The 22045-nt window shown below is 39.2% G+C and overlaps 1 protein-coding gene across 5 annotated transcripts in view; it reads left to right on the top strand.

The window, feature by feature from the left end:
- Window positions 1-470: 470 nt before the first annotated feature.
- EHBP1 (EH domain binding protein 1) overlaps window positions 471-22045 on the top strand; it is a 342186-nt gene continuing 320611 nt past the window's right edge. For 3 of the 5 annotated variants that reach the window (XM_024753023.1, XM_024753021.1, XM_024753022.1), the window contains exon 1: window positions 1971-2074. In XM_024753023.1, the coding sequence (XP_024608791.1) occupies window positions 1971-2074 (104 nt within the window). Of the gene's footprint in view, window positions 506-668; window positions 840-1670; window positions 2075-22045 lie in introns of those variants that run through there. The other 2 variants (XM_024753020.1, XM_024753019.1) reach the window with 2 other exon arrangements.

The raw sequence follows: 22045 nt of genomic DNA, 5'->3' as shown, positions 1-22045 counted from the left end.
CGGCTAGTGGCGGAGAGGGCACACCCAGCTCCTAGGGTGGGGACAGGAGAGAAAAGGAGAGAAAACCCCAGTAGCCGCACAGCCCACAGCTGCAGCGAAGCCAGTCGCGGGCTCTGCTCTCAGACTCCAGACAGAAACCCCGCCCAGCACCCGGCACGCCTTTGACCGACATCCACCTTCAGCAACCACCTTTCAGATCACTATAAACACTCCTTACTCCTCCCACCTATCGCTTCCCTCTCGAAGCCAATCAGAGGAATGTTTTTTTTTTTTTTCTTAAAGAAGGGTATACTGTACACCGCGTTCCGGCTGGGGAAAAAAACACCTCCAGAACTTGCGGGGGAGGGGGGCGTGGAGCCCTGTGATGGGCACCCGGGTCGGCCAATGAGGCGTCCCCGCCCCTTAAAGGCCCTGCCGCCGAGGTGGGCGGGGAAAGCGCGGGGCCCGGCCAATGGCGGCGGGGCGGACGGAGGTTGAGCGGCCGTGGGTAGGGTTAGTGTGAGAGGTACGGCGGGGGAGGTAATGATGGTGGTGGCGGAGGAGAAAGGCGGGGGAGGGGGTGCTGGGCGCTGAGCGGCGGCTCTGGCAGGGTTTTGTAGGGTGGGGGACGGTCGCGGGGCGACTCCGTCCGGGAGGGGGCGGGCGTGAGGCGCGCCGTCCGCCTGAGGGGCTGCAGACCCCGGCTCCCGGGAGCGCCGCGGCTTGCTCGGCTGTTCCATGTGGCTCCGGCGGGGATGGAGGACTCGGTGGCGGCGGCGGCGACTGCTGCTGCGGCGGCGACGGAGGAGCGGCGCTGAGGAGGGAACCGGGCCAGACTCAGCCCGACAGCGGGATTAGAGGTGTGAGGAAGGGGCGGGAGTAGACGTGCGGTGGGACCGGGGCTCTGGGACCGGGCTGGGGTCTTCTGGCATCGCCTGGGTGACAGGGACCGCTGGCGAGCCACCGCCTGCCTCAGCTGGGGGGCAGGGGTCTGGGCTCTGTGCGGGAGGAGAGGAGGCTTCGGCGGACTATTCCCTGAGGATGGGGGAGGGAGGCACTGCACCCCGCACCGTGCACTTGCCTCGCTGGTCATTGCTTCACGCCCAGGCAGGAGTTTCCATTTCCCTCCGGTTGGCAGCAAAGGTGGAGGAGAGCCCAAGTGGCCTGGAGCCGGGACACTGCCCTCTCTCTGCCTTGAGATTTCCCTCCACTCCTTTTTCCCCATCCATTTCCCCCTCCGACTCAACAGCAGCGTTCTTCCCCGCTCCTTAATTTGTTCCACGCACATATTCTAGGACTCAGAGCTATTCACTATCGGCTGAAAAACAAAGTTTATTTTAAAATACTCCACTTCTTCCTCTGACTGGCGGTGGACATTAAACAGCATCCCTAGACTTTCCCGCTCTGCTCGCCCTTCTGTGATGCTAGGAGAGGGAGGTAGGGCCCCGACTTTCGCCTCTCGATCGTTGTTGATGCTGATTACCTGATGTGTTGCTCCACGTCTTTGGTGTGAATTGTAATTTCTTCCTTGGTGTCTTGCATCCTTGATGTTACTGGCTTTTGAGGTTGGTGTTTTGTTTCATTGTTTGAAAAACATGCGGAGAACTGGGCTTGTCTGTTATCTAACATGGGTGGTTAGTCACTTCTCATGCTTCTCTCCTCATATTTTTTCTCTTTGTTTTGCTTTTCAGTCCTCCAGAATACACATCATATAACCCACGAGGTGGAATGGTGATGTCTCCATAAGGGAACCTCCTCTCACTCATCCTGTGATGTGTGTCATACTGTTCTTGACTGGGCCATTCATCTAAGATGTGATTTACCCTGTGAAACAGGGAGAAGACTTATGGACCCCAAACATCATTTCAAGTTGTAGTTGAGTTTTTTAAAGTACAGACATACATGCAAAGCTCCTTTGCTTTGGACCCTCTGCTTTGTTAAAGCTGCTGTGTTGCTAACCCAGAACTGCTCCACTGTTTTGACTGATCATCATGGCTTCAGTTTGGAAGAGACTACAGCGTGTGGGAAAACACGCATCCAAGTTCCAGTTTGTGGCCTCCTACCAGGAGCTGATGGTTGAATGTACCAAGAAATGGTAAGAAGTGCCTGGGCGTAGAGTTTGGTGTGCTGTGGCCTAAACTCACTGTGGCCTAAACTCTGCTGCTTCTGACAGCAGATTTACCTTTCTGTAGTGCACAAGTGTGTAGAAGCTGGGCGGGGTGCAGATTACTCTAACAAGTACTGTGGTGTGCACTGTTGCTGCTGGTACCGACCCTGTGGGTTTTAATTACTGCACTTCAGTATGGCTCAGAGGACTGTAACTATGAGAGCACACTAAGTACAGTAGATTTGGTCTTGAGGTCTTTCATCATTAGTCTTAGAATAACTTTGATTTTTATAACTTTAAGGAGGCATGAAGAATGGCTATTGAAATATTGTAAACATATATGCATATGTTTTCATGTAACATATGTCTATGTTTCAATAGAGTTTTAATACGGAAATCTGTTCTTGTGGGGTGGTGATAATCTGTTTTAATTTGTTCTTGATCTTTATTTTTTTCGCTTAAAATAACTTTTCATTATTTGCATAATAGAGTGCCAGTCCATACAACCTTAGAAATTCTTTTGTTCTGTGCTTAGTCAGGCAACTGTGTTTTATTTTAATTGCCTAATGGGATACATTTCTTGGCCAGACTTAAGGAAGCAATTAGTAGTGCTTGTCTATGATTTGCTTCTTTCCACTTGAGCAAAGTAAATTTAGGGCTTTCTTTTCACTGCCCTGAATGATAAGCAAGAAGAATTCTTATTTAGTCAGAGGAAAAAAGTTAATCTTAAGCAAATGGTACTTTGGGTTTTGATTTATTGCAGTGATTAAGCAGTATTACTGCAAAAGTAAGTCCATTTCCTTATCCACATGGACTGTAATCTCATGTCTGTGTTAATCTCTTTTTAACATCCTTTTTATTAAACGGAAAAATAGCTTCCTCTACTCGAGAACTCTTAAAGCATATTTGAATATTTATTTGGAAACTAGTTTCCGAATGCTTTTCTCTTGAACTTGTTAGGAATGTTGCTTTATGTGCAATTCAAGAAATGCATGTACTGATTACCTACTTTATAGTAGGCTCTGTGGCTTTAGAGTTGAATATGACCTAATCCCCACCCTCAAGGAGTTCACAGTCCAGGGTAATGACAGTCATGTAAATAAATTCTCTGTGATAGGTGCAATAATATAAATATGATGTAGGGATCTTTATCTGTCTCTATCACTTAACAGTTGGATATCCTTGGGGACAGGTTATTTACTCCTCTGAGGTAGTTTTCATATCGACAAAGGTAATAATGGTACCAATTCATAGGAAGGGTTATTGTGAAGATTAAATGAGTTAATACATGTAAAATACTTGGAACAATGTCAGGCACATAGTAAATGCCCAATAAAATGTCATCATTACTTACGAAGTTGGCAGACAAGGGAATAATCAACTCTTTAAGGGTAGGGTAGGGTGTGGGATGGCTTTCTTGGAGCTGAGTTGAGTTTTGAAAGATTCATAGTAATTGGCCAGGAAGCTAAAGGGGAAGAAATGAAGGATATTCTAGACTGAAGCAACAGCCTATGTAAAAGCATGGAGGCATGTGGCATGCTGGAAGTTCAAGCAGTGTAGTTGGATAATGATGGGGCTTAAAGTGCAGGATGGGAGGAGTGCAGTGGGCTATGATGTTTTAGAGGCAGGCAGGATTCAAATCATAAAAAGTAAAGTGCTGTTATACATGGCGTGGACTTTATTCTGTGGGTGATGGAGAGATAGGAAAAGGTTTTGAGCAGAAGAGACATTAGGTTTATATTTTGGAAAATCACTTGGATGACAATGTGGAGTAAGGATCAGTGGAAAAGGTAACTGGAGGCAGGGATGGTATGGTAGCTATTGTAATAGATAAGGTGAGAGAAAAGGCTTAGACTAAGGCAGTGGCAGAGGAAATCGAGAGAATAGAGCAGAGGGACACTTAGGACACAAAATGGATAGTACTTGGTGGTCATTTCAGTAGGGGTCTGGAAAGGGTGGGGATGAGGGAGAGGAATAGGTCTAGGTTGATACCTGTTTCTGGCTTGGAGGACTGGGTGTACTACTAACTAAACGAGGGAATACATGAGGAAAATCCTGATTACAAGTACTTCTTAACTTGGCAGTATGCTGGGGGCATCAACTTTAAGACGGTTAAATTTGAATCTCTTAAGGGAAATAGAACATGTCAGGTGATCCTTTATTCACAACATGAGTTTCTTCCTCACAGTTTGCGTGATCCCTGGGTTTTATTTTTCCTTAAAAAGTGTGTAAGTTATTGTTAATGTGTCTCAAGGTGAAAGCAAGGATGAAAATTTAACTTGATTATAGGTGAATAGATGGCTTAATTATTTTTAGGGTTGGACATTATGGTACACCTGTTAAATTAGATCTTTATGATAAGGTCTGGCCTTAACACAAGAAACATTTGGATATTCTAGAATTTTTAGACATGTAGTTCTAAATATTTTGCATTTTCCCCTCTCATTTAAAAATATAGTTTAAAGCTAATGAGGTGACAGTGCCCAAAGAATAATATATTTGTTTGATGTCTTGGAATTTTATTTATAGGTGGATCCTTAAATAAAGCTTTAAAATCTTTTCATTACATACAAATTTGTTGTTATGATTTTTAGTTAGTATTCCTTTTGCCTTACTTTGCATAGGGTCCTTGTGATAAATACAGATTAGGCCCAATTTCTATACTTACATCCTTTTTTTTTTCATTCCTCATGTTGATGCTTGCAAGAATTCTTAAATTATTGGATATGTGTGCTGAATTAGAATCTATTTAAAGGACATAAGAATAAAAACAGACTTGGACACCTTGTAAGAACATTTTATCAGCTACTTTTACATTTTAGGTATTGTGTTGGTGGTATGGAAAAATAAAAGGAGAGGAAGGAAATTTAGAGATGCCAACTGAATAAAGGGAAAGAGGCATTGAAGATAAATTGTAGGTGTTGAGAGGATAAGAGGATTTATATAAAGTATAAATCAGAGAAGAAGGAATAAACTACAAAAAGAAAGGACAGTTAGCATTGCATTGGGATTGTGCCTTTGTAGGTAAACTGTATATAGGTGTCATTGCCTTTTAGAATCTTGCTACTTCAAGTGTTTTCTGAGAAGCAAGAGAGTTTACAAAAGCCTGTTAGAACGGCTGTCCCTCAGGCCCTGCCCTAGGCTTACTGAATCAGAATCTGCTTTTTAATGAGATACATACTATGCACATTAATGTTTAAGAAGCAGTATTTTAAAATGTTTTCAACCTTACCAAGTGCCCATTCATGACTCCAGGGTAAAGTATACTTATTTCTGCATGAATTTGAAACTCAAGGGAATGAAGATGAAACTCAATGGATTCAAGAAAGGCATGGAATGGAAGAGGTTGTTGATGGAAGAGGTTAATGGGAATCAGGATATGTTTTCCAAGGGAGAATGCATTATTTCTGTGATTAAGGAGAGGAGAAATGTTTACCATGTTCTCTTGTCATGGCCATAGGTTATGAACCTGGACATGACAGATAACAGGATGAAGGTAGAGTTTCAGGAGGCCGTCTTTTTTTAGATGTAGGCCATGAGCAAACTCACAGCATTTTACCTTGATCAAAGGATGGATTCTATACATTAGAGGGTTTGGAGTTTCTGCTTTCCCACACTTTTCTTTGTTGCTGTCTTACAGTATTTTGCATTTGCCCAAGGTGGTGTGTTTCCTTAGTTCAACAGGGTCTAATTCATGATTCTTTCTTGGCGTAGTGGCTCTAGAAGTTAGGTCAGGAACAAAACCCAGAAAGACTTCTATTCATCTGAGAGAAGGAAACTATACTATGAAGTCCTGTTCCTCATCACTCCTTGATAACCAGGTAGAGGCTCTAGCAAATTTGGAGATGATAAGTGTTCATATTCCTCTTATTGTTGTCCCCAAGTCATTTAATTATTAATCTCACTTAACTGATGTAGCTCTTGGCAAGTGGTGAGACTGGCCGCTGGAGATGAGTTTGAGAGAATGAGACTGTGCTGTCTTTTCTCTCTTACTTTGTCTCTTATCCTGTACTTTTTATCACCTGCAGCCCTTTAGATTTTAGAGAAGTCTTCGCTTGTACGAGCTCTCAGGCTATTCGGGTGTTTGAGGAAACTACTTGAAAGTTAGCACGTTGTGGTATCATTGTGGCAGAGCTCAATTCTGATAGGAGCTCCCTTACATGATGAGAACCATTATGAGCATGTATATTTTCTGTGTATATCTATATATCTTCTACATGTATGAACATATTTTATCTGTTTTTATATTTCTTCTATATAAGTCTTAGTTATGGCATTCAAAAAGTATTTAAAGTACTGTAAACTTCTCCCCCAAAGGCATAAATATATTGGTTTCTGGTTTTTCTGTCATGCAAGAGTTCCTTTTTCTTAAATACAGTTTTAATTATAATTTATTTTTAAAATAGGTAATACAATCACACGGTTCAAAATTCTAGAGGTACATAAAGATGTTTATATCCCTGAAAGTAACCCCTCATTTTCTCCATTATTCCACAACTCTTTGCAAACCTTGTGACCTCAGGATTTGAAAAGTAAAAAACTAGCTCTTCCCAGTGCTTAAGTGTGTGACGCTGACCTGTTAGATAAAATATGAACTCCTTAATCTGATGTTCCAGGCCCTCTGTAACTGATCCCAAGTTAGTTTTCCAGTTGGATGTTAGAATGCTACATGCACTGTAAGTATTAACTTGAGTTTACGAAGGCCAAATTACATTAATAAGTACTCATCCAGATCCACTTCTTTGGGTGGCTTAAACAAGCATTTCTCTGTTGCTCTAATGGAGTGAGCTAAAGGAACATCCACCTTGATGTGAAAAACCTACTTTTGAAATACATTAAAAAAATAATAATTGAAAACAAGCTTGGTGTGCTTTAGGAGTATCTAGAAGGCTGGTGTGTCTGCAACACAGTAGAACAAGCTAAAGTGATAACAGGTAAGTTTGAGAGGTAGGTAGGGGTTAGATCACATATGGTCTTGAGATCATGGTAAGGCTTTTGGATTTTAAATGTGATAGGAAGCCGTGGTAGAGGTTTGAGCAGGGAAGTAATATAATTTACATTTTAAAAAGCTTATTCTGGGTACTTTGTGGAATATGAACTGTCCTGAGTAAAAATGGAAGCTAGGATGCTATTGCAGTAGTCCAAGTAGCAAAGCAGTGTAATGGTGGAGGTGGTGAGAAATAATTGGATGTATGTAGGTAACACACACACATGCTCCTACTACACTTTATTGAGGTATAACTTACACTTTTACATACAATAAAATGCATCCATTTCAAGTGTATCATGCAGTAAGTTTTGACAGATGTATAAACCCATGTAACTAGAAATACATTTTTTGAAGATGTAGTTGACAGGACTTAATGATGGATTAGATATGATGTAAAGTGAGAGATGGATCGATAATGACTGCAGGGTTTTGGCCTGAGCAACCAGTGACATGTAATACTAATTACAGTGATGGGGAACACCAGGGAGGAAAAGGTTTGGCGTGAAGGAGAAATCAAGAATTGGCTTCGCTTTCTTTAAGAAAAGAAGACATCCAGCTGGAGGTCTTAATTAAGCAGTTAATTTGAAGAGTCTCGAGCTCAGGGGAAAGAAGAGGCTAGAGTCTTGCAGTGTATAGATAGAATTTATAACTATAGGCCTATAGGAAGTTTTCTGTGGTGTCATAGAGATTAAGAGGACTGAGGATTGAGCCTTGGGACACTTCAACATATAGAGGTGGGGAGGAAGAGGAAGAGCCAGCAAAGGAGACTGAAAACAGTCAGTAGTGAGGTAGGAGGAAAATCAGGAATGTGTGCTTTCCAAGGAAGCAAGTGCAAAATGTATCAGGAAAGGAGTGTTTAGCTGTGTCAAATACTTTTGAGAGGTTGAGCAAGATGACCACTAGATTTGGCAAGTTGGAAAGAGTTGGTGACATTGAGGAATGGTTTCGGTGGAATTGTGGGGATGAAAGCATAATTAGATTGGGTTAGAGGAAAGGAAGTGGATACAGTCAGTATAGGTAATTATCTTAGAAAACTTTGCTACAAACTGGAGAATTAGGTAGTAGGTGAAGAGGGACAAGAGGTAAGGTATAGCTTTTGCATGGAAGATATTGCAGCATGTTTTAATGCTGATGGAAATGGTTGGTAAAGAAGGAAAAACTGAAGATGCGCTGGGAGAGGAAGTAACTTCAGGAGAAAGGTCCTTGAATGAGAGAAAGGGAACAGGATCTAGCACATAAATGGAAAGCTTGAACTTAAATAGAGGCAGGGACAATTCATTGTTACAAGGAGGGAAGCAGAGTACATGGGTAGGGAAGCATTTAGGTTGGTAGATTTGGTGGGGAAGGATGTGGACTTTCTCTTCTGTTGGCTTCTGTTTTCTCAGGGAAATAATATTAAGAAGTCATCATCCAAGAGGGAGGTGACAGAAAGTTATTGAAGGATTGACAAGAGAGGAAGTATGAAATCGTCAAAATGAGAATGAATTGAGTAGGGAAATGTAGGATTGTTAGTGCTGAGGACCTTCTTAACATTGTGGTCATAGATATAAAGTGAATGCACCCAGCATGTTTGCATATTTTAATTCAGCTATGTTATGTTCAGTGCTTGGGTGCAGGCGTGGAATAGGCAGGGTTGGATTTAACCAGGGATGGGTTTGTGTCAGGAATGTGTAAGTGAGGAAAAGAAGGGCAAGGAAATTGGGAGTGAATGCATGGGAGTGGTTATAGTGATGAACCATGGAGTATAGGATAGAAAAGGAGGAAAATAAGGACATGAAAGTTAGGATGGTCAATGGAAGAGTGAAGAGGATAAAGATTTTGAGATCTTAAAGAGATTAAATAGTTGTTGGGATTGGGATACCAGAGTGAATGAGCTAGAAAATTGGGAGGTAAGAGTCAGAATGAGATGTTTGATTTTGGAGGATGTGGTTAACAGTTATGACAAGATATAGGTGGTGGTCTCCTTTGCTTATTAGTTAAAAAAAAACAAGCACATATCTTCAATATATTTTTTAATATATTTTAAATTAATATGCTTTATATGTTAAATATGGGTATACCTTAATTTCTCATTTTTTTAAATAAATAAATTTAAGTAGAATTTTCCCCTATATTTAAATGGGTCATCTTTTGTACCTCTGGGGTCTCTCATTTCTCTTTAGACTGTAGCTGTTAGGGTATGACCATGGTGGTTGGTGGTTGAGATGAAATGGAGGAAAAGATTTTTGGAAGTGAAGAGGGCAATCAGGGAGTTTAGAGGTTATGGGACAAGTTATCTATGTGGCTCTTGGAATTGCTGAGAATAATTGGAGGAGAAATGGTTAAGACAGGGAGTCAGGTGCTGAAATCTTGATGAATGAGAGGAGAGGTGGGGCAAAAAGTTTTACTTTGCAAAACTTTCTGTTACAAGTTATGTGAATGTTAAACACCTTATTCTTTGAAACAAAACAGGATAGTCTTTTCCACAAGATGAATTGTCAGAGGTAGATGTAATTTTAGTAGAGAATAAATTGAGTTGTTACTTTGTTAGTTATTTTATTTTTGTGTTTCTTGGACTGAATTTTTTTTTAAACTTGAATTGTTATGTAGAGTATTTTATCTATATTTTAAATGTTTAGTCTATGTGAAGTTCAGTTATACAAAATTCAGTTGTGATGGGTTAAGGAAAATAGTGGAGCGTCTTTATGCCATAAAGACATAATTGGATATTGCAGTGCTTACATCACAGTTGCCTTGACACCAGGCTCAGTATGCCTGTAGATCATTGATAACTTTGGCCTGATCCAAGTGGCCTCTTTTGTAAATAAAATTTTATTGGAATACGGCCATGTCCATTGGTTTACATATTGTCTATGGCTGCCGTCATACTAAACGGCGTCTTACCCATGCTAAATGAGTAGTTGTTACATAGACTGGATGGCTGCAGTTTGAACTATTTATTATCTGGCCCTTTAAGAAAAAGTTAACCTCTGCTCTAAATCATTGGAGTTACAGCTACTGTTTGTGGAATCTAGAGTCTGGTACTAATCTAGTACTTAATCTGTTAGTACCTCATTGTAAAATGGTGAGGGTAATAACAGTGCTTCCAGCATAGAGTTGTTTTGATGATTAAATGAGACAATACATGTAAAGTGGTTAGAACAGTGCCTGACATATAGTAAGCACTCAGTAAATATTGCCCATTGTCTTTATCTGATTATTTAAGCATTACATGGTGAAAAGAACTATCTAGAGAAAAGGAGTAGAGTGACTGAGAAGAAGACTGAAAATATGACCTGAACATTTAAAAGTGTTTGAGAAAGATGAACTAGCGCAGAAGGCTGGAGTGACCCGAGAGGTGGAAGTAGAACAAGGAGCCTGACAGCAGAAGTGCTGTGCTGAAATGAACTAAGTTTTGACAGTACTTCGACTTTTGGGGAAAGGAACTACCTCTTTTTGCTTCTGGAGCAAAATGGGTTCATATGGTTTTATAACTTTATTTCTTTTTTAATAACCACTTTAAGTAAGTGATTTTCAGCTAAAGAATATGGATAAGGAAACTAACTTAGTTCCTCCAAAGTAGAATTAACTTGCCAGCATTCGTGTGTGTGTGTGTGTGTGTCCCCTGTGGTGACTATTTATGATGTTTAGGATATATTTTTTTATGACAATTTTCCTTCAAATTTCTTTTCCCTATCATGACTTTTATAATGGCCCCATGGAATAAATTATGTCTTTTGGTAGTATATTTTTTAAATGAATTGTAAGGGATTATGCGAAGATGTTCTACTCTTATATGACAGTTTAGTTTCATATTAGTTTTGTAATTAGATGCTCAGGGAACTTAAAATTAGGCATTTGTAGAAATGTGCTATTGATGCATCAATGTGTTTGTTCTAATTTTGTGGAACATATCAACAGAAGAGTCACTGAAGTAGTTCACTGCATAACATAAAAATAGTCTAGTGTGCTAAAGGAAAAATTGTACAAGCATTTTAAACTGAGTCTTCAGTAGGGATGTTCATATTCTGCATATTTTTTAAAAGGAGTGGAACTGAGTTTGTGAAATTGGGACAGTAAAATTATTGCAGAATGCCATATATGTGTGTCTTATTTTTCACTCTTACAGTGATATTTTTAGGCCACTTTGCTAATAGACACCTAAAGAATTTCTTTGGTAAGTTTGATCTATTAAAAAATTTCCTGGGCTTCCCTGGTGGCGCAGTGGTTGAGTCCGCCTGCCGATGCAGGGGACACAGGTTCGTGCCCTGGTCCGGGAAGATCCCACATGCCGCGGAGCGGCTGGGCCCGTGAGCCATGGCCGATGAGCCTGCGCGTCCGGAGCCTGTGCTCTGCAATGGGAGAGGCCACAACAGTGAGAGGCCCGCGTACCACCAAAAAACAAAAACAAAAACAAAACAAAAATTTCCTGATGTTATTAATCCCAGTGTTGTTTTTATTGAAATACTTCTTTTTAAAAAAAGCCACTTCTAAAAATTGACTTTATTACTGCATTAACACTAAAAAAAAAGAATGACTTTAATGCGAAGAATTTATCACCTTAAAAGTTGATATTCTGCCTATGTCCGAAAGAGTTTGTCAGCTTGAGAATATAAAATAACACTATGTTGACTAATTTAGGGGTATAAATAGAACAGAGATAGTCTTAGAGGAGCAGAGAGTACATGTTACTAGGCACTTAAGAGGATTTACCGCTGGACACTGGAGTTGGTTTTGAGTTTACTGTCAGCTGTGGCAAAAAAGGAAGCACATTGGCTCACCGAGTATACCTTCTGGCTAAAGAAAATATTCAAACTCATTTGCAGAGACTTTTCTTAGAACTTAATTAAAGCAGGATTTTTATTATGAAAAAAATGTATGACATTGGATAACGTCTCAAACTACAAAAGACTCAGACTTTTAAATAGGATAATGTTTATACTGACCCTTTATAACAACCCTGTATGAGAGAATATGGCTGAGGAACCTAGTTTTCTGATCATCTAATTTAAATCAAGGGTACACCTTGGAAAATTTAGAAGAATGAATATTTAACATAGATCATCAAGTTCTATGCTGTGCCATACAGGAGCAACTAACTACATGTTGCTATTTACATCTAAATTTAAATTAAATAAAATTAAAAATTCAGTTCCTCAGTCACATTAGCCACATTTCAAGGGCTCACTAGCCACATGTGGCTAGGGGCTACTATATTGGATGGTGCAAATATGGAACATTTCTATCATCACAAAAGGTTTTGTTGGACAGTGCTGTTTTAGCCATTTCCTCTCAAAACTGGCTAATTTCAGAATTGCTGGGGCACTCTGCAAATAAGGTGATTGCTGTCGTCTTTGGAAAGTCCTGATTCTGTAGGTCTGGAATAGTGCTGGCAAATCTGTCATTTTAGAAGTTCCTCAATTGCTTAAGATCATCAAGCCAGGTTTTAGAACTACCACATTTGAGTCCTCCTCAAATATCTGTGTAAAGTAAAGCTTTGGCAGATGTTAGGTGACAGGTCCTATTGGTACTCCAGAAATTATTAAGTTGAAAATTTGAATTGAATTTTTTTCCTTTGGTTCAGCTGTTTTGTAATGTGTGTGCGCGTGTGTGCTAAAAGTGAGAGCAATGTACTTCAGCTATGCCACATATAAAGTTGTCAAATTAATATAAACATTTGAACCAGTTCATTTATTCATTTAAAAAAACAGTTTGCTCTCTTCCATAGAAGCCAGGACTGTTGGGGATAGCTAAAGATAGAATAATTTTCTTTTTTTAAAGAAAAGTTTTGATGCTTCTCAAGTACCTGCACTGTTGTACTTCCAGGCACCATCTCTAGAGCTGCTGATTTTTTTTTCTCTGAAGATTCCTTAATTCTCTCTCCAATTTTTCTGTTGCCAATGCCTTGGTGTCATCGTTTGTCATCTTTTGCCAAGGTGCATGGTTCTCAAAGTGTGCACTGAGGAGCCTAGAAAGCGCCGCAGAGAACTCACAGGTGTGCCAAGGGATGCTTAAAAATGTTGAGGGAAATACAGCAACATCTATTGGAAACCACACAAACTACAAGCTTGAGGTAGCTCATTTGCAAAATTAGATTGTTATATTCCTTTCAGTGATACCATATTTTTACAAAGCTGAGTTTTTGGTAGTTGCTATGACAAAAAGCAAGTACCATGTGAAAATCCATATGAAACAGGAAAAGGGGAAGTTCGTGTCCAATCTGAATCTAATGTTTGAGAAGTTAGCAGTACTCAACACAACTTGTTAGGACATACATTTTTCTAAAGTTGTTTGGACCTGACTATTTAAACAGAATGGTTGGGCTTCCCTGGTGGCGCAGTGGTTGAGAGTCCGCCTGCCGATGCAGGGGACACGGGTTCATGACCCGAGCTGGGAAGATCCCACATGCTGCGGAGCAGCTGGGCCCGTGAGCCATGGCCGCTGAGCCTGCGCGTCCGGAGCCTGTGCTCCGCAACGGGAGAGGCCACAGCAGTGAGAGGCCTGCGTATCGCAAAAAAAAAACCCCAAAAAACAGAATGGTTAAGTATTTCTTTTAGCTTATGAAAAAATTACTGACACACTAATTAGGGCTTTGTCAACCCAGAAAGTTTGGGAACCTCTAGTATAGGCTTTTGTGATAGGCTTTAACATTTTCCTTGCCTCTTTTTGGTCCTTTGTCTATATTATTGTCATTGTTATCCTTCTGAAAGGAACCTTCTAGATTTCCCCTTTGTTTATAGGGTGCTGTTAGTATGCTAATTTTAATCTTTTAAATTTACCTTTATTCTATTTTACTAGTCTTTTCCAGTCATTTCCCTTAAGCTTCCAAAAGATTGTTTACCACATGCAAATAGTTTCCTTCACATGTTAGCTTTCATTCTCCTCTATCCCCTTCAAACAATCATTCAATGCAAAGAGCACGTAGTAATATACTCTATGGCAAAGTAACTTAATTGAAACTGAGTTTATTCATGCAATAAGTGGGCTTAGAAATTGAGTTTAATGGTTCAACTTTAATTTGAAGAGTACTCTAATTTACAAAATAATCTTTTAAAAATTGGTTAATTCATTTACTTTTAAACTTTTTATTGAAATTATTTTAGGTTTACAGAAGAGTTACAAAGATAATATAGAGAGTTCTTGTATTCTTTTCACCCAGCTTCCTTTGAGTGAAATTAGGGTAAATAGATTTACCATGGCCATTTATCAAAACTAAGAGATGAACCTAAGTACAATACCATTAGGCCAAAGTACAGACTTATTTGGATTTCACCAGTTTTCCATTAATCTCCCTTTTCTGTTTGAGGGTATAAACTGGGATACCATGTTGCATTTAGTTGTCACATCTCCTTAGTCTTCTCCAATCTAAGACAGTTCATCAATCTTTCCTTGATGGTTTTGAAGAGTGCTGCTTATTTTGTAGAATGTTCCTCAAATTGAGTTTGATGTTTTTCTGATTAGACTGGGGTTATGGATTTGGGGAAGACACCACAGAGGTGAAGTGCTCTCATCACATCATATCAGAGGGCACATGATATCAGCATGGCTTATTACAGTTGATTTCACCTTGATCAGTTGGTTAAGGTGGAGTCTGCCAGATTCCTCCACTGTTAAGTTACTATCCCTTTCCATACTCTATTTACTAGCAGCCAGTCACTAAGTCCAGTATACACATGGGGCGGAGAATTAAGTTCCAGTTCCTGGGAGGAGAGGTATTAAAAACTTTGTGGATATATGTTAGAATCACCACAGAATTAATAAATTTTAGAGGGGAGATACTTTGAGGTTATGTAAATATCCTGTTTCTCTTTAAAGTTTTTTTTTTTTGTGGTACGTGGGCCTCTCACTGTTGTGGCTTCTCCTGCTGCAGAGCACAGGCTCCGGATGCGCAGGCTCAGCGGCCATGGCTCACGGGCCCAGCCGCTCCGCGGCATGTGGGATCTTCCCGGACCGGGGCATGAACCCGTGTCCCCTGCATCGGCAGGCGGACTCTCAACCACTGTGCCACCAGGGAAGCCCCTCTTTAAAGTTTTGATCACTAATTTCCAATTCATTAGTAGGTTTTGCCTGCAGCACTTATTACAGTGTTCTAATGATGATTTTCTATTTCCCTTATTCCTCTTTTATTGTTTGGAATTCTTCTGTAAGGCAGAGTTGACCTTTCTCATTATTTATTCAGTTATGTTATTTATACCAGTTTGGACTTATATTTATAAAATAACCTTTTGATATTGTTACTGCCTTTGGTACTAAGGTTCTGGTAGGGGGTATATTGTTGCAACATTTTTTTTAAAGGCAACTTTATTTTGAAATAATTTCAGAATTATAGAAAAGTTGCAAAAGTAGTACAAAGAATTACTTCCTGTATGCCTGCCACCCAAATTTCCCAGGTGGCAACATTTTATCATACATGCTTTATCACTCTCTCTTGCTCTCTGTATGTCATTTTTTTTTCCCTTAACATTAACCATGATACCCTTTACCCATAAATGCTTAAATGTATATTTTCTAAAAACAAGGATATTTTCTTACCTAGCCAAGGTTCGGTTTACCAAATCAGGAAATAAACATTGATTTATAGCAAAAGAAGAATTTCCAGGGTCCATACATTACATTTAGTTGTCACATCTCTTACTCTCCTCTGATCTGATAGAGTTCTTCAGTTTTTCTTGATCTTGATACTTTTGAAGATGTTGCTGAATTTGGTTTTGCCTATTGTTTCCTGTGACTAAGTTCAGATTATGAGTATTTGGCAAGAGTACCAAAGTGATGCTGCATACTCACTATATCATATCAAATGTGTGTGTGTATATAAATATCCTATTCCTTATCAAACTTTTATCCACTAGTTGGAGCATTCAGTGTGGTTATATTTTAATTCGAAACAGATAGGTTCATTCATTTTTATTTGTATTTCACTTTAGAAAATCCCTCTATCCTTGTTGAAGTAATTAACTGATTAATTAATGAAATTTTAATGTTGTTCCTCAAATAAGAACTTTTTTAAAAAAAAGTCACATGATGTTGATTGGTCCCATTATTGGTGATGTTAACTTTGATCACTTGCTTAAAATATTGTCTAACAAGTTTCTCCAATTGTAAAGTTACTGTTTTTTTCTTTGTAAATATCCTATTCCTTATCAAACTTTCATCCACTAGTTTTAGCATTCAGTGTGATTATGTTTTAATTCAAAACACCGATAGGTTTATTTGTTTTTACTTGCATCCCACTTTAGAAAAGCTCCCCCCCAATTCTTATTAAATTAATTAACTTATTAATTAATGGAATTCTAATGTGTTTCCCCAAATAAGAGCTATTTTTTAAAGGGTATATCTCCCCATCCCATCTATTCTGTTCCTGCTGCCTTGTCGTTTTTCCCTTGTTCCACCCAACCCCTGAATGTAGCTAGTTTCATTATTCTGGGTTTCTTCTTATTTTTAAAAACAGATTTATTGAGAGATAATTCACATACTATACAATTCACCCTTTTCAAGTGCTCAATTCAATGGTTTTAGTGTATTCCTAGAGTTGTACAACCGTCATCACCATCTAATTTTAGAACACTTTCATCACTTCCAAAAGAAACCCATACTCATTGTCAGTCACTCCCTATTCCTCTGGAACTCCCCTCCTCTTCCTCTTAACACTATTTCTTGCTCCTGCCCTATCCTTGCTCTCGGCAACCACTACTCTACTTTTCTCTCTTCATTTGCCTATTCCAGACATTTAATGTAAATGGAATCATACTATATGGTCTTTTGTGACTAGTTTCTTTCAATTAACATAATGGTTTCAAGATTCATCCACGTGTAGCATGTATCAGTACTTTTCTTTACCAAATCATATGCTATTGTATGAATATACTGCATTTTATTTATTCTAAATGGGCATTTGGGTTGTTCCCACTTCTTGGCTATTATGAATAATGTTGATACGAACATTTCCGTCCTGGGTTTATACCTAGAAATGGAACTGGTAAGTCATGTGATAACTTTAACTTTTTCAGGAGCTGCCAAAACATTTTCCAAAGGGGCTACTTCATTTTATATTCCCACCAGCAATGTATGAGGGTTCCAGTTTCTGCAGCTGTCACCAACACATCTTATTGTCTGTTTTATTTTAGCCATCCTAGTGGGTGTAAAGTGGTATATGATTGTGGCTTTGATTTGCATTTCTCTAATTGTTGGATGATGTTTAGCCACGATCTTTTCATGTGTTTATTGGCCATTTACATATATATGGAGAAATGTATATTCCAATCCTTTGCCCATTTTTAATTGTGTTTTTAATCTTTTTAGTGGTGCAATGTAAGAGTTCTTTATATATTTTAGATATTATACATTTGTCAGATATGTGATTTGCAGATACTTTCTCTCATTCAATGAGTTGTCCTCACTTTCTTTTGTTTAAATTGAAGTATAGTTGATTTACAATATTGTGTTAGTTTCAGGTGTACAACAAAGTGATTCAGTTTTAAATACACACACACACACACACACACACACACACAGACACACACATAACACATACACACACACATATATTCTGCTTGAGATTGCATTGAATCTATGGATCCAGTTAGGAAGAACTGACATCTTGGCGATATTGAGTCTTCTTATCCATGTACAGGGAATCTCTCCATGTATTTAGATTTTTAAAAATTTCTTAAGAGTTTTTTAGTATTCCTTATATAGATATTGTGTGTGTGTGTTTATTTATTTAGATTTATACCTAAGTATTTCATTTTTAAGTGCTAATTCAAATGGTATTGTGTTTCAAATTACAATTGTTTGTTCCTGGTATACAATAAAGCAATTGATATTTGTATATTAACCTTGAATCCTGCAACTCGCTATGATTGTTTATTTCTTCCAGGATTTTTTGTTGATTCTTTGGGATGTTGTACATAGATAGACAGTCACGTCATGTGTAAGCAAATATAGTTTTATTTCTTCTCTCCCAACCTGTATACATTTTATTTTCCTTTCTTATCTTACTGCATTAGCTAGGACTTCCAATATGATTTGAATAGGAGTGGTGAGAGTGGATATCCTTGCCTTGTTCCTGATCTTACTGGGAAAGCATCCCGTTTCTCACCATTATATATGGTGTTATAGTTTTTTTGTAGGTGTTCTCTACCAAGCTGAGGAAGCTCCCCTCTATTCCTAGTTAGCTGAGAGTTTTTACTATGAATGAGTGTTGGATTTTGTTAGATGCTTTTTTTGGTATCTAATGATATGATCATGTAATTTTTCTTTTTTAGTCTGTTGATGTGATGGATTACATTAATTGATTTTCAAATATTGAACCAGACTTGCATACCTGGAATAAATCCACCTGGTTGTAGTGTGTAGTTTTGTTTTTTTTTTGTTTTTTTTTTTGTGGTACGCGGGCCTCTCACTGTTGTGGCCTCTTCTGTTGCACAGCACAGGCTCTGGACGCGCACGCTCAGCGGCCATGGCTCACGGGCCTAGCCGCTCCGCAGCATGTGGGATCTTCCCGGACCGGGGCACGAACCCGTGTCCCCTGCATCGGCAGGCGGACTCTCAACCACTGCGCCACCAGGGAAGCCGGTTTTTTTTAAAATGCATTATTGGATTTAATTTACTAATATTTTCTTGAGGATTTTTGCATCTGTGTTCATGAGGGATGTTGGTATTTAGTTTCCTTTCTTATAATGTCTTTGGTTTGAGTATTACAGTAATGCTGGCCTCATAGAATGAGTTAAGAAGTATTCTCTCAGCTTTTATTTTTTGGAAGAGATTGTCTGGAGAATTAGTATAATTTCTTCCTTAAATGTGTGGTAGAATTCACCAGTGAACCCTTCTGGGCCTGGTGCTTTCTGTTTTAGAAGGCTGTTTATTATTAATTCAATTTCTTTAATAGACACAGGACTATTCAGCTTACCTGTTTCTCATTATAGGGGGTTTAGTAGATTGTGTCTTTCAGGAAATTGGTCTGTTTTATCTAGGTAATTAAATTCATGGGCATAGAGTTGTTCATAATATTCCTTTAGTATATTTTTTAAGGTATTTTTTTAAAAATTATTTTATTTATTTATTTTTGGCTGTGTTGGGTCTTTGTTGCTGTGCGCAGGCTTTCTCTAGTTGCGGTGAGCGGAGGCTACTCTTTGTTGCGGTGCATGGGCTTCTCATTGTGGTGGCTTCTCTTGTTGCAGAGCATGGGCTCTAGGTGCCCAGGCTTCAGGAGTTGTGGCTCGCGGGCTCTGGAGCGCAGGCTCAGTACTTGTGGCACATGGGCTTAGTTGCTCAGCAGCATGTGGGATCTTGCCGGACCAGGGCTCAAACCCGTGTCCCCTGCATTGGCGGGCAAGTTCTTAACCACTGTGCCACAAGGGAAGCCCTTTTTTAATTTATTTATTTTTTGCGGTACACGGGCTTCTCACTGTTGCAGCCTCTCCCGCTGCGGAGCACAGGCTCCGGACGTGCAGGCTCAGCGGCCATGGCTCACAGGCCCAGCCACTCTGCGGCACACAGGATCCCCTGGGACCGGGGCACGAACCTGCGTCCCCTGCATCGGCAGGCAGACTCCCAACCACTGCCCTTTTTTTTTAAACGTAGTGATTCACAATTTTTTAAATATTTATTTATTTATTTATTTTGGCTGTGTTGGGTCTTCGTTGCTGCATGCGGGCTTTCTCTAGTTGCAGTGAGTGGGGGCTACTCTTCATTGTGTGCAGGCTTCTCATTGCGGTGGCTTCTCTTGTTGCGGAGCATGGGCTCTAGGCATGCGGGCTTCAGTAGTTGTGGCCTGCGGGCTCAGTAGTTGTGGCACGCGGGTTTAGTTGCTCCGCGGCATGTGGGATCTTCCTGGACCAGGGCTCGAACCCGTGTGCCCTGCACTGGCAGGTGGATTCTTAACCACTGTACCACCAGGGAAGCCCCCCTTTAGTATCTTTTTAATGTCTACAGAATCAGTACTGATGGGCCCACTTTCATTTCTAATATTAGTAATTTGTTTACTCTTTTTTTTTCTTGTTAACCTGGCTAGAAATGTATCAATTTTATTGATCTTTTCAAAGAATCCACTTTTGGTTTTGGTTGATTTCCTGTTTTCAGTTTCATTGATTTCTGCTCTAATTTTTATTATTTCTTTCCTTCTGCTTTGGATTTACTTTGCTCTTTTCTAGTTTCCTAAATTGGAAGCTTAGATTAATGATTTTAGATCTTTCTTCTTTTTTAATATTGTGCATTCAGTGCCATTAACTTCCTTCTAAGCACTGGTTTTCTGGTTCCCACAAATTTTAATAAGTTACATTTTCATTTTTATTTGTTCAATATTTTAAAATTTCTCTTGAGACTCCTTTGACACATGTGTTGTTTAGAAGTTCACTGTTTAATCTCCAAGTTTTTTTGGGTTTTCTAGCTATCGGTTATTTATTTCTAATTTCATTCCATCATGTATGAGAGCATACCTTGTATGATTTCAATTTTTAAAAATTTGTTAAGATGTGTTTTATGGCCCAGAATATGTTCTGTCTTGGTGAATGTTATATGTGAGCTTGAGAAGAATGTGTATTTCTGCTCTGGTTGGATGAAGTATTCTATAGATCCAGTTGATCGATGGTGCTTTTCAGTTCAACTGTGTCCTTACCTGATTTTTTGCCAGCTGATCTTTTAATTCCTGATAGAGGTGTATGGAAGTCTTCAGCTATAATAGTAAATTCATCCAGTTCTCTTTACAGTTCTATCAGTTTTTGTCTCATATATTTTGATGCTCTGTTGTTAGGCTCATACAAATTAGAGAATGTTATGTCTTCTTGGAGAACTGACCCCTTTATCATTATGTAATGCCCCTCTTTATCTCTGTTAATATTCCTTGCTGTAAAGTCTGCTTTGTCTGAAATTACTATAGCTGCTCCAGCTTTTTTTGATTAGTGTTAACATGGCATATCTTTTCCATCCCTTCCTTTTAATCTATATGTGTCTTTATATTAAAAGTTAGTTTAGGGCTTTCCCTGGTGGCGCAGTGGTTGAGAGTCCACCTGCTGCTGCAGAGGACATGGGTTCGTGCCCCAGTCCGGGAAGATCCCACATGCCACGGAGTGGCTGGGCCCGTGAGCCGTGGCCGCTGAGCCTGCACGTCTGGAGCCTGTTCTCCGCAACGGGAGAGGCCACAACAGTGAGAGGCCCGCGTACCGCGAAAAAAAAAAAGTTAGTTTATCACAGACAACATTTATTTAGTAGACTCAAGTTTAGTTGCATCTTTTTTTTAATCCATTCTGAAAGGCTGTCTTTTAATTGATTTATTTAAACCATTCATGTTAAAATGATTACTGATACAGTTGGTTTAACATCTACCATATTTGTTACTGTTTTCTATTCTTTGCCCTATTCTTTGTTTCTATTTTGTTTTCCACTCTTTTTCTGCCTCTGTTTGCTTTTTTTCCTTCTTCGGTTTTAATTGAGCATTTTATATGATTCTACTATTTGTCTTCTTCTAGCATATCAGTTTTATTTCATAAAGGATTTTTTTTTTAGTCATTGCCCTTGAGATTGCAATATACATTTACAACTAACTAATCCAGGTCCTCTTTCAAGTAACACTACACTGTTTCACTGATAGTGCAAGTATCTTAGCATATTCCCAGTTCCTCCCTCCTGTCCTTGTAACATTGCTGTCATTCATTTCACTTATCTATAGGCTCTAATCATCAAATGCATCGTTGCTATTATTATTTTGTACAAACTATTATATGCTAGATAAATTAATAAGAAAAATGAAAATTTTTACTTTGCCTTCATTTTTTCTCTAGTGCTCTTCCTTTCTTCATGTAGATCTGAGTTTCCGACTTCTGACCTATATGTTTCCTTCTCTCTGAAGATTTTTTTTTTTAACGTTTCTTGCAAGGGAGGTGTACTGGTGACGGATTTCCTCGACTTTTGTTTGCCTGAGAAAGTCTTTATTTTTCTTTCACTTTTAAAGGATAATTTGACTAGATAAAGAATTCTAGGTTGCATTCCATCCC

The sequence above is a fragment of the Neophocaena asiaeorientalis genome, unplaced genomic scaffold (assembly GCF_003031525.2).
Source record: "Neophocaena asiaeorientalis asiaeorientalis breed wild unplaced genomic scaffold, Neophocaena_asiaeorientalis_V1.1 scaffold100, whole genome shotgun sequence".
Taxonomy (NCBI): domain Eukaryota; kingdom Metazoa; phylum Chordata; class Mammalia; order Artiodactyla; family Phocoenidae; genus Neophocaena; species Neophocaena asiaeorientalis.
This window is presented reverse-complemented; position numbering and strand designations above follow the sequence as displayed.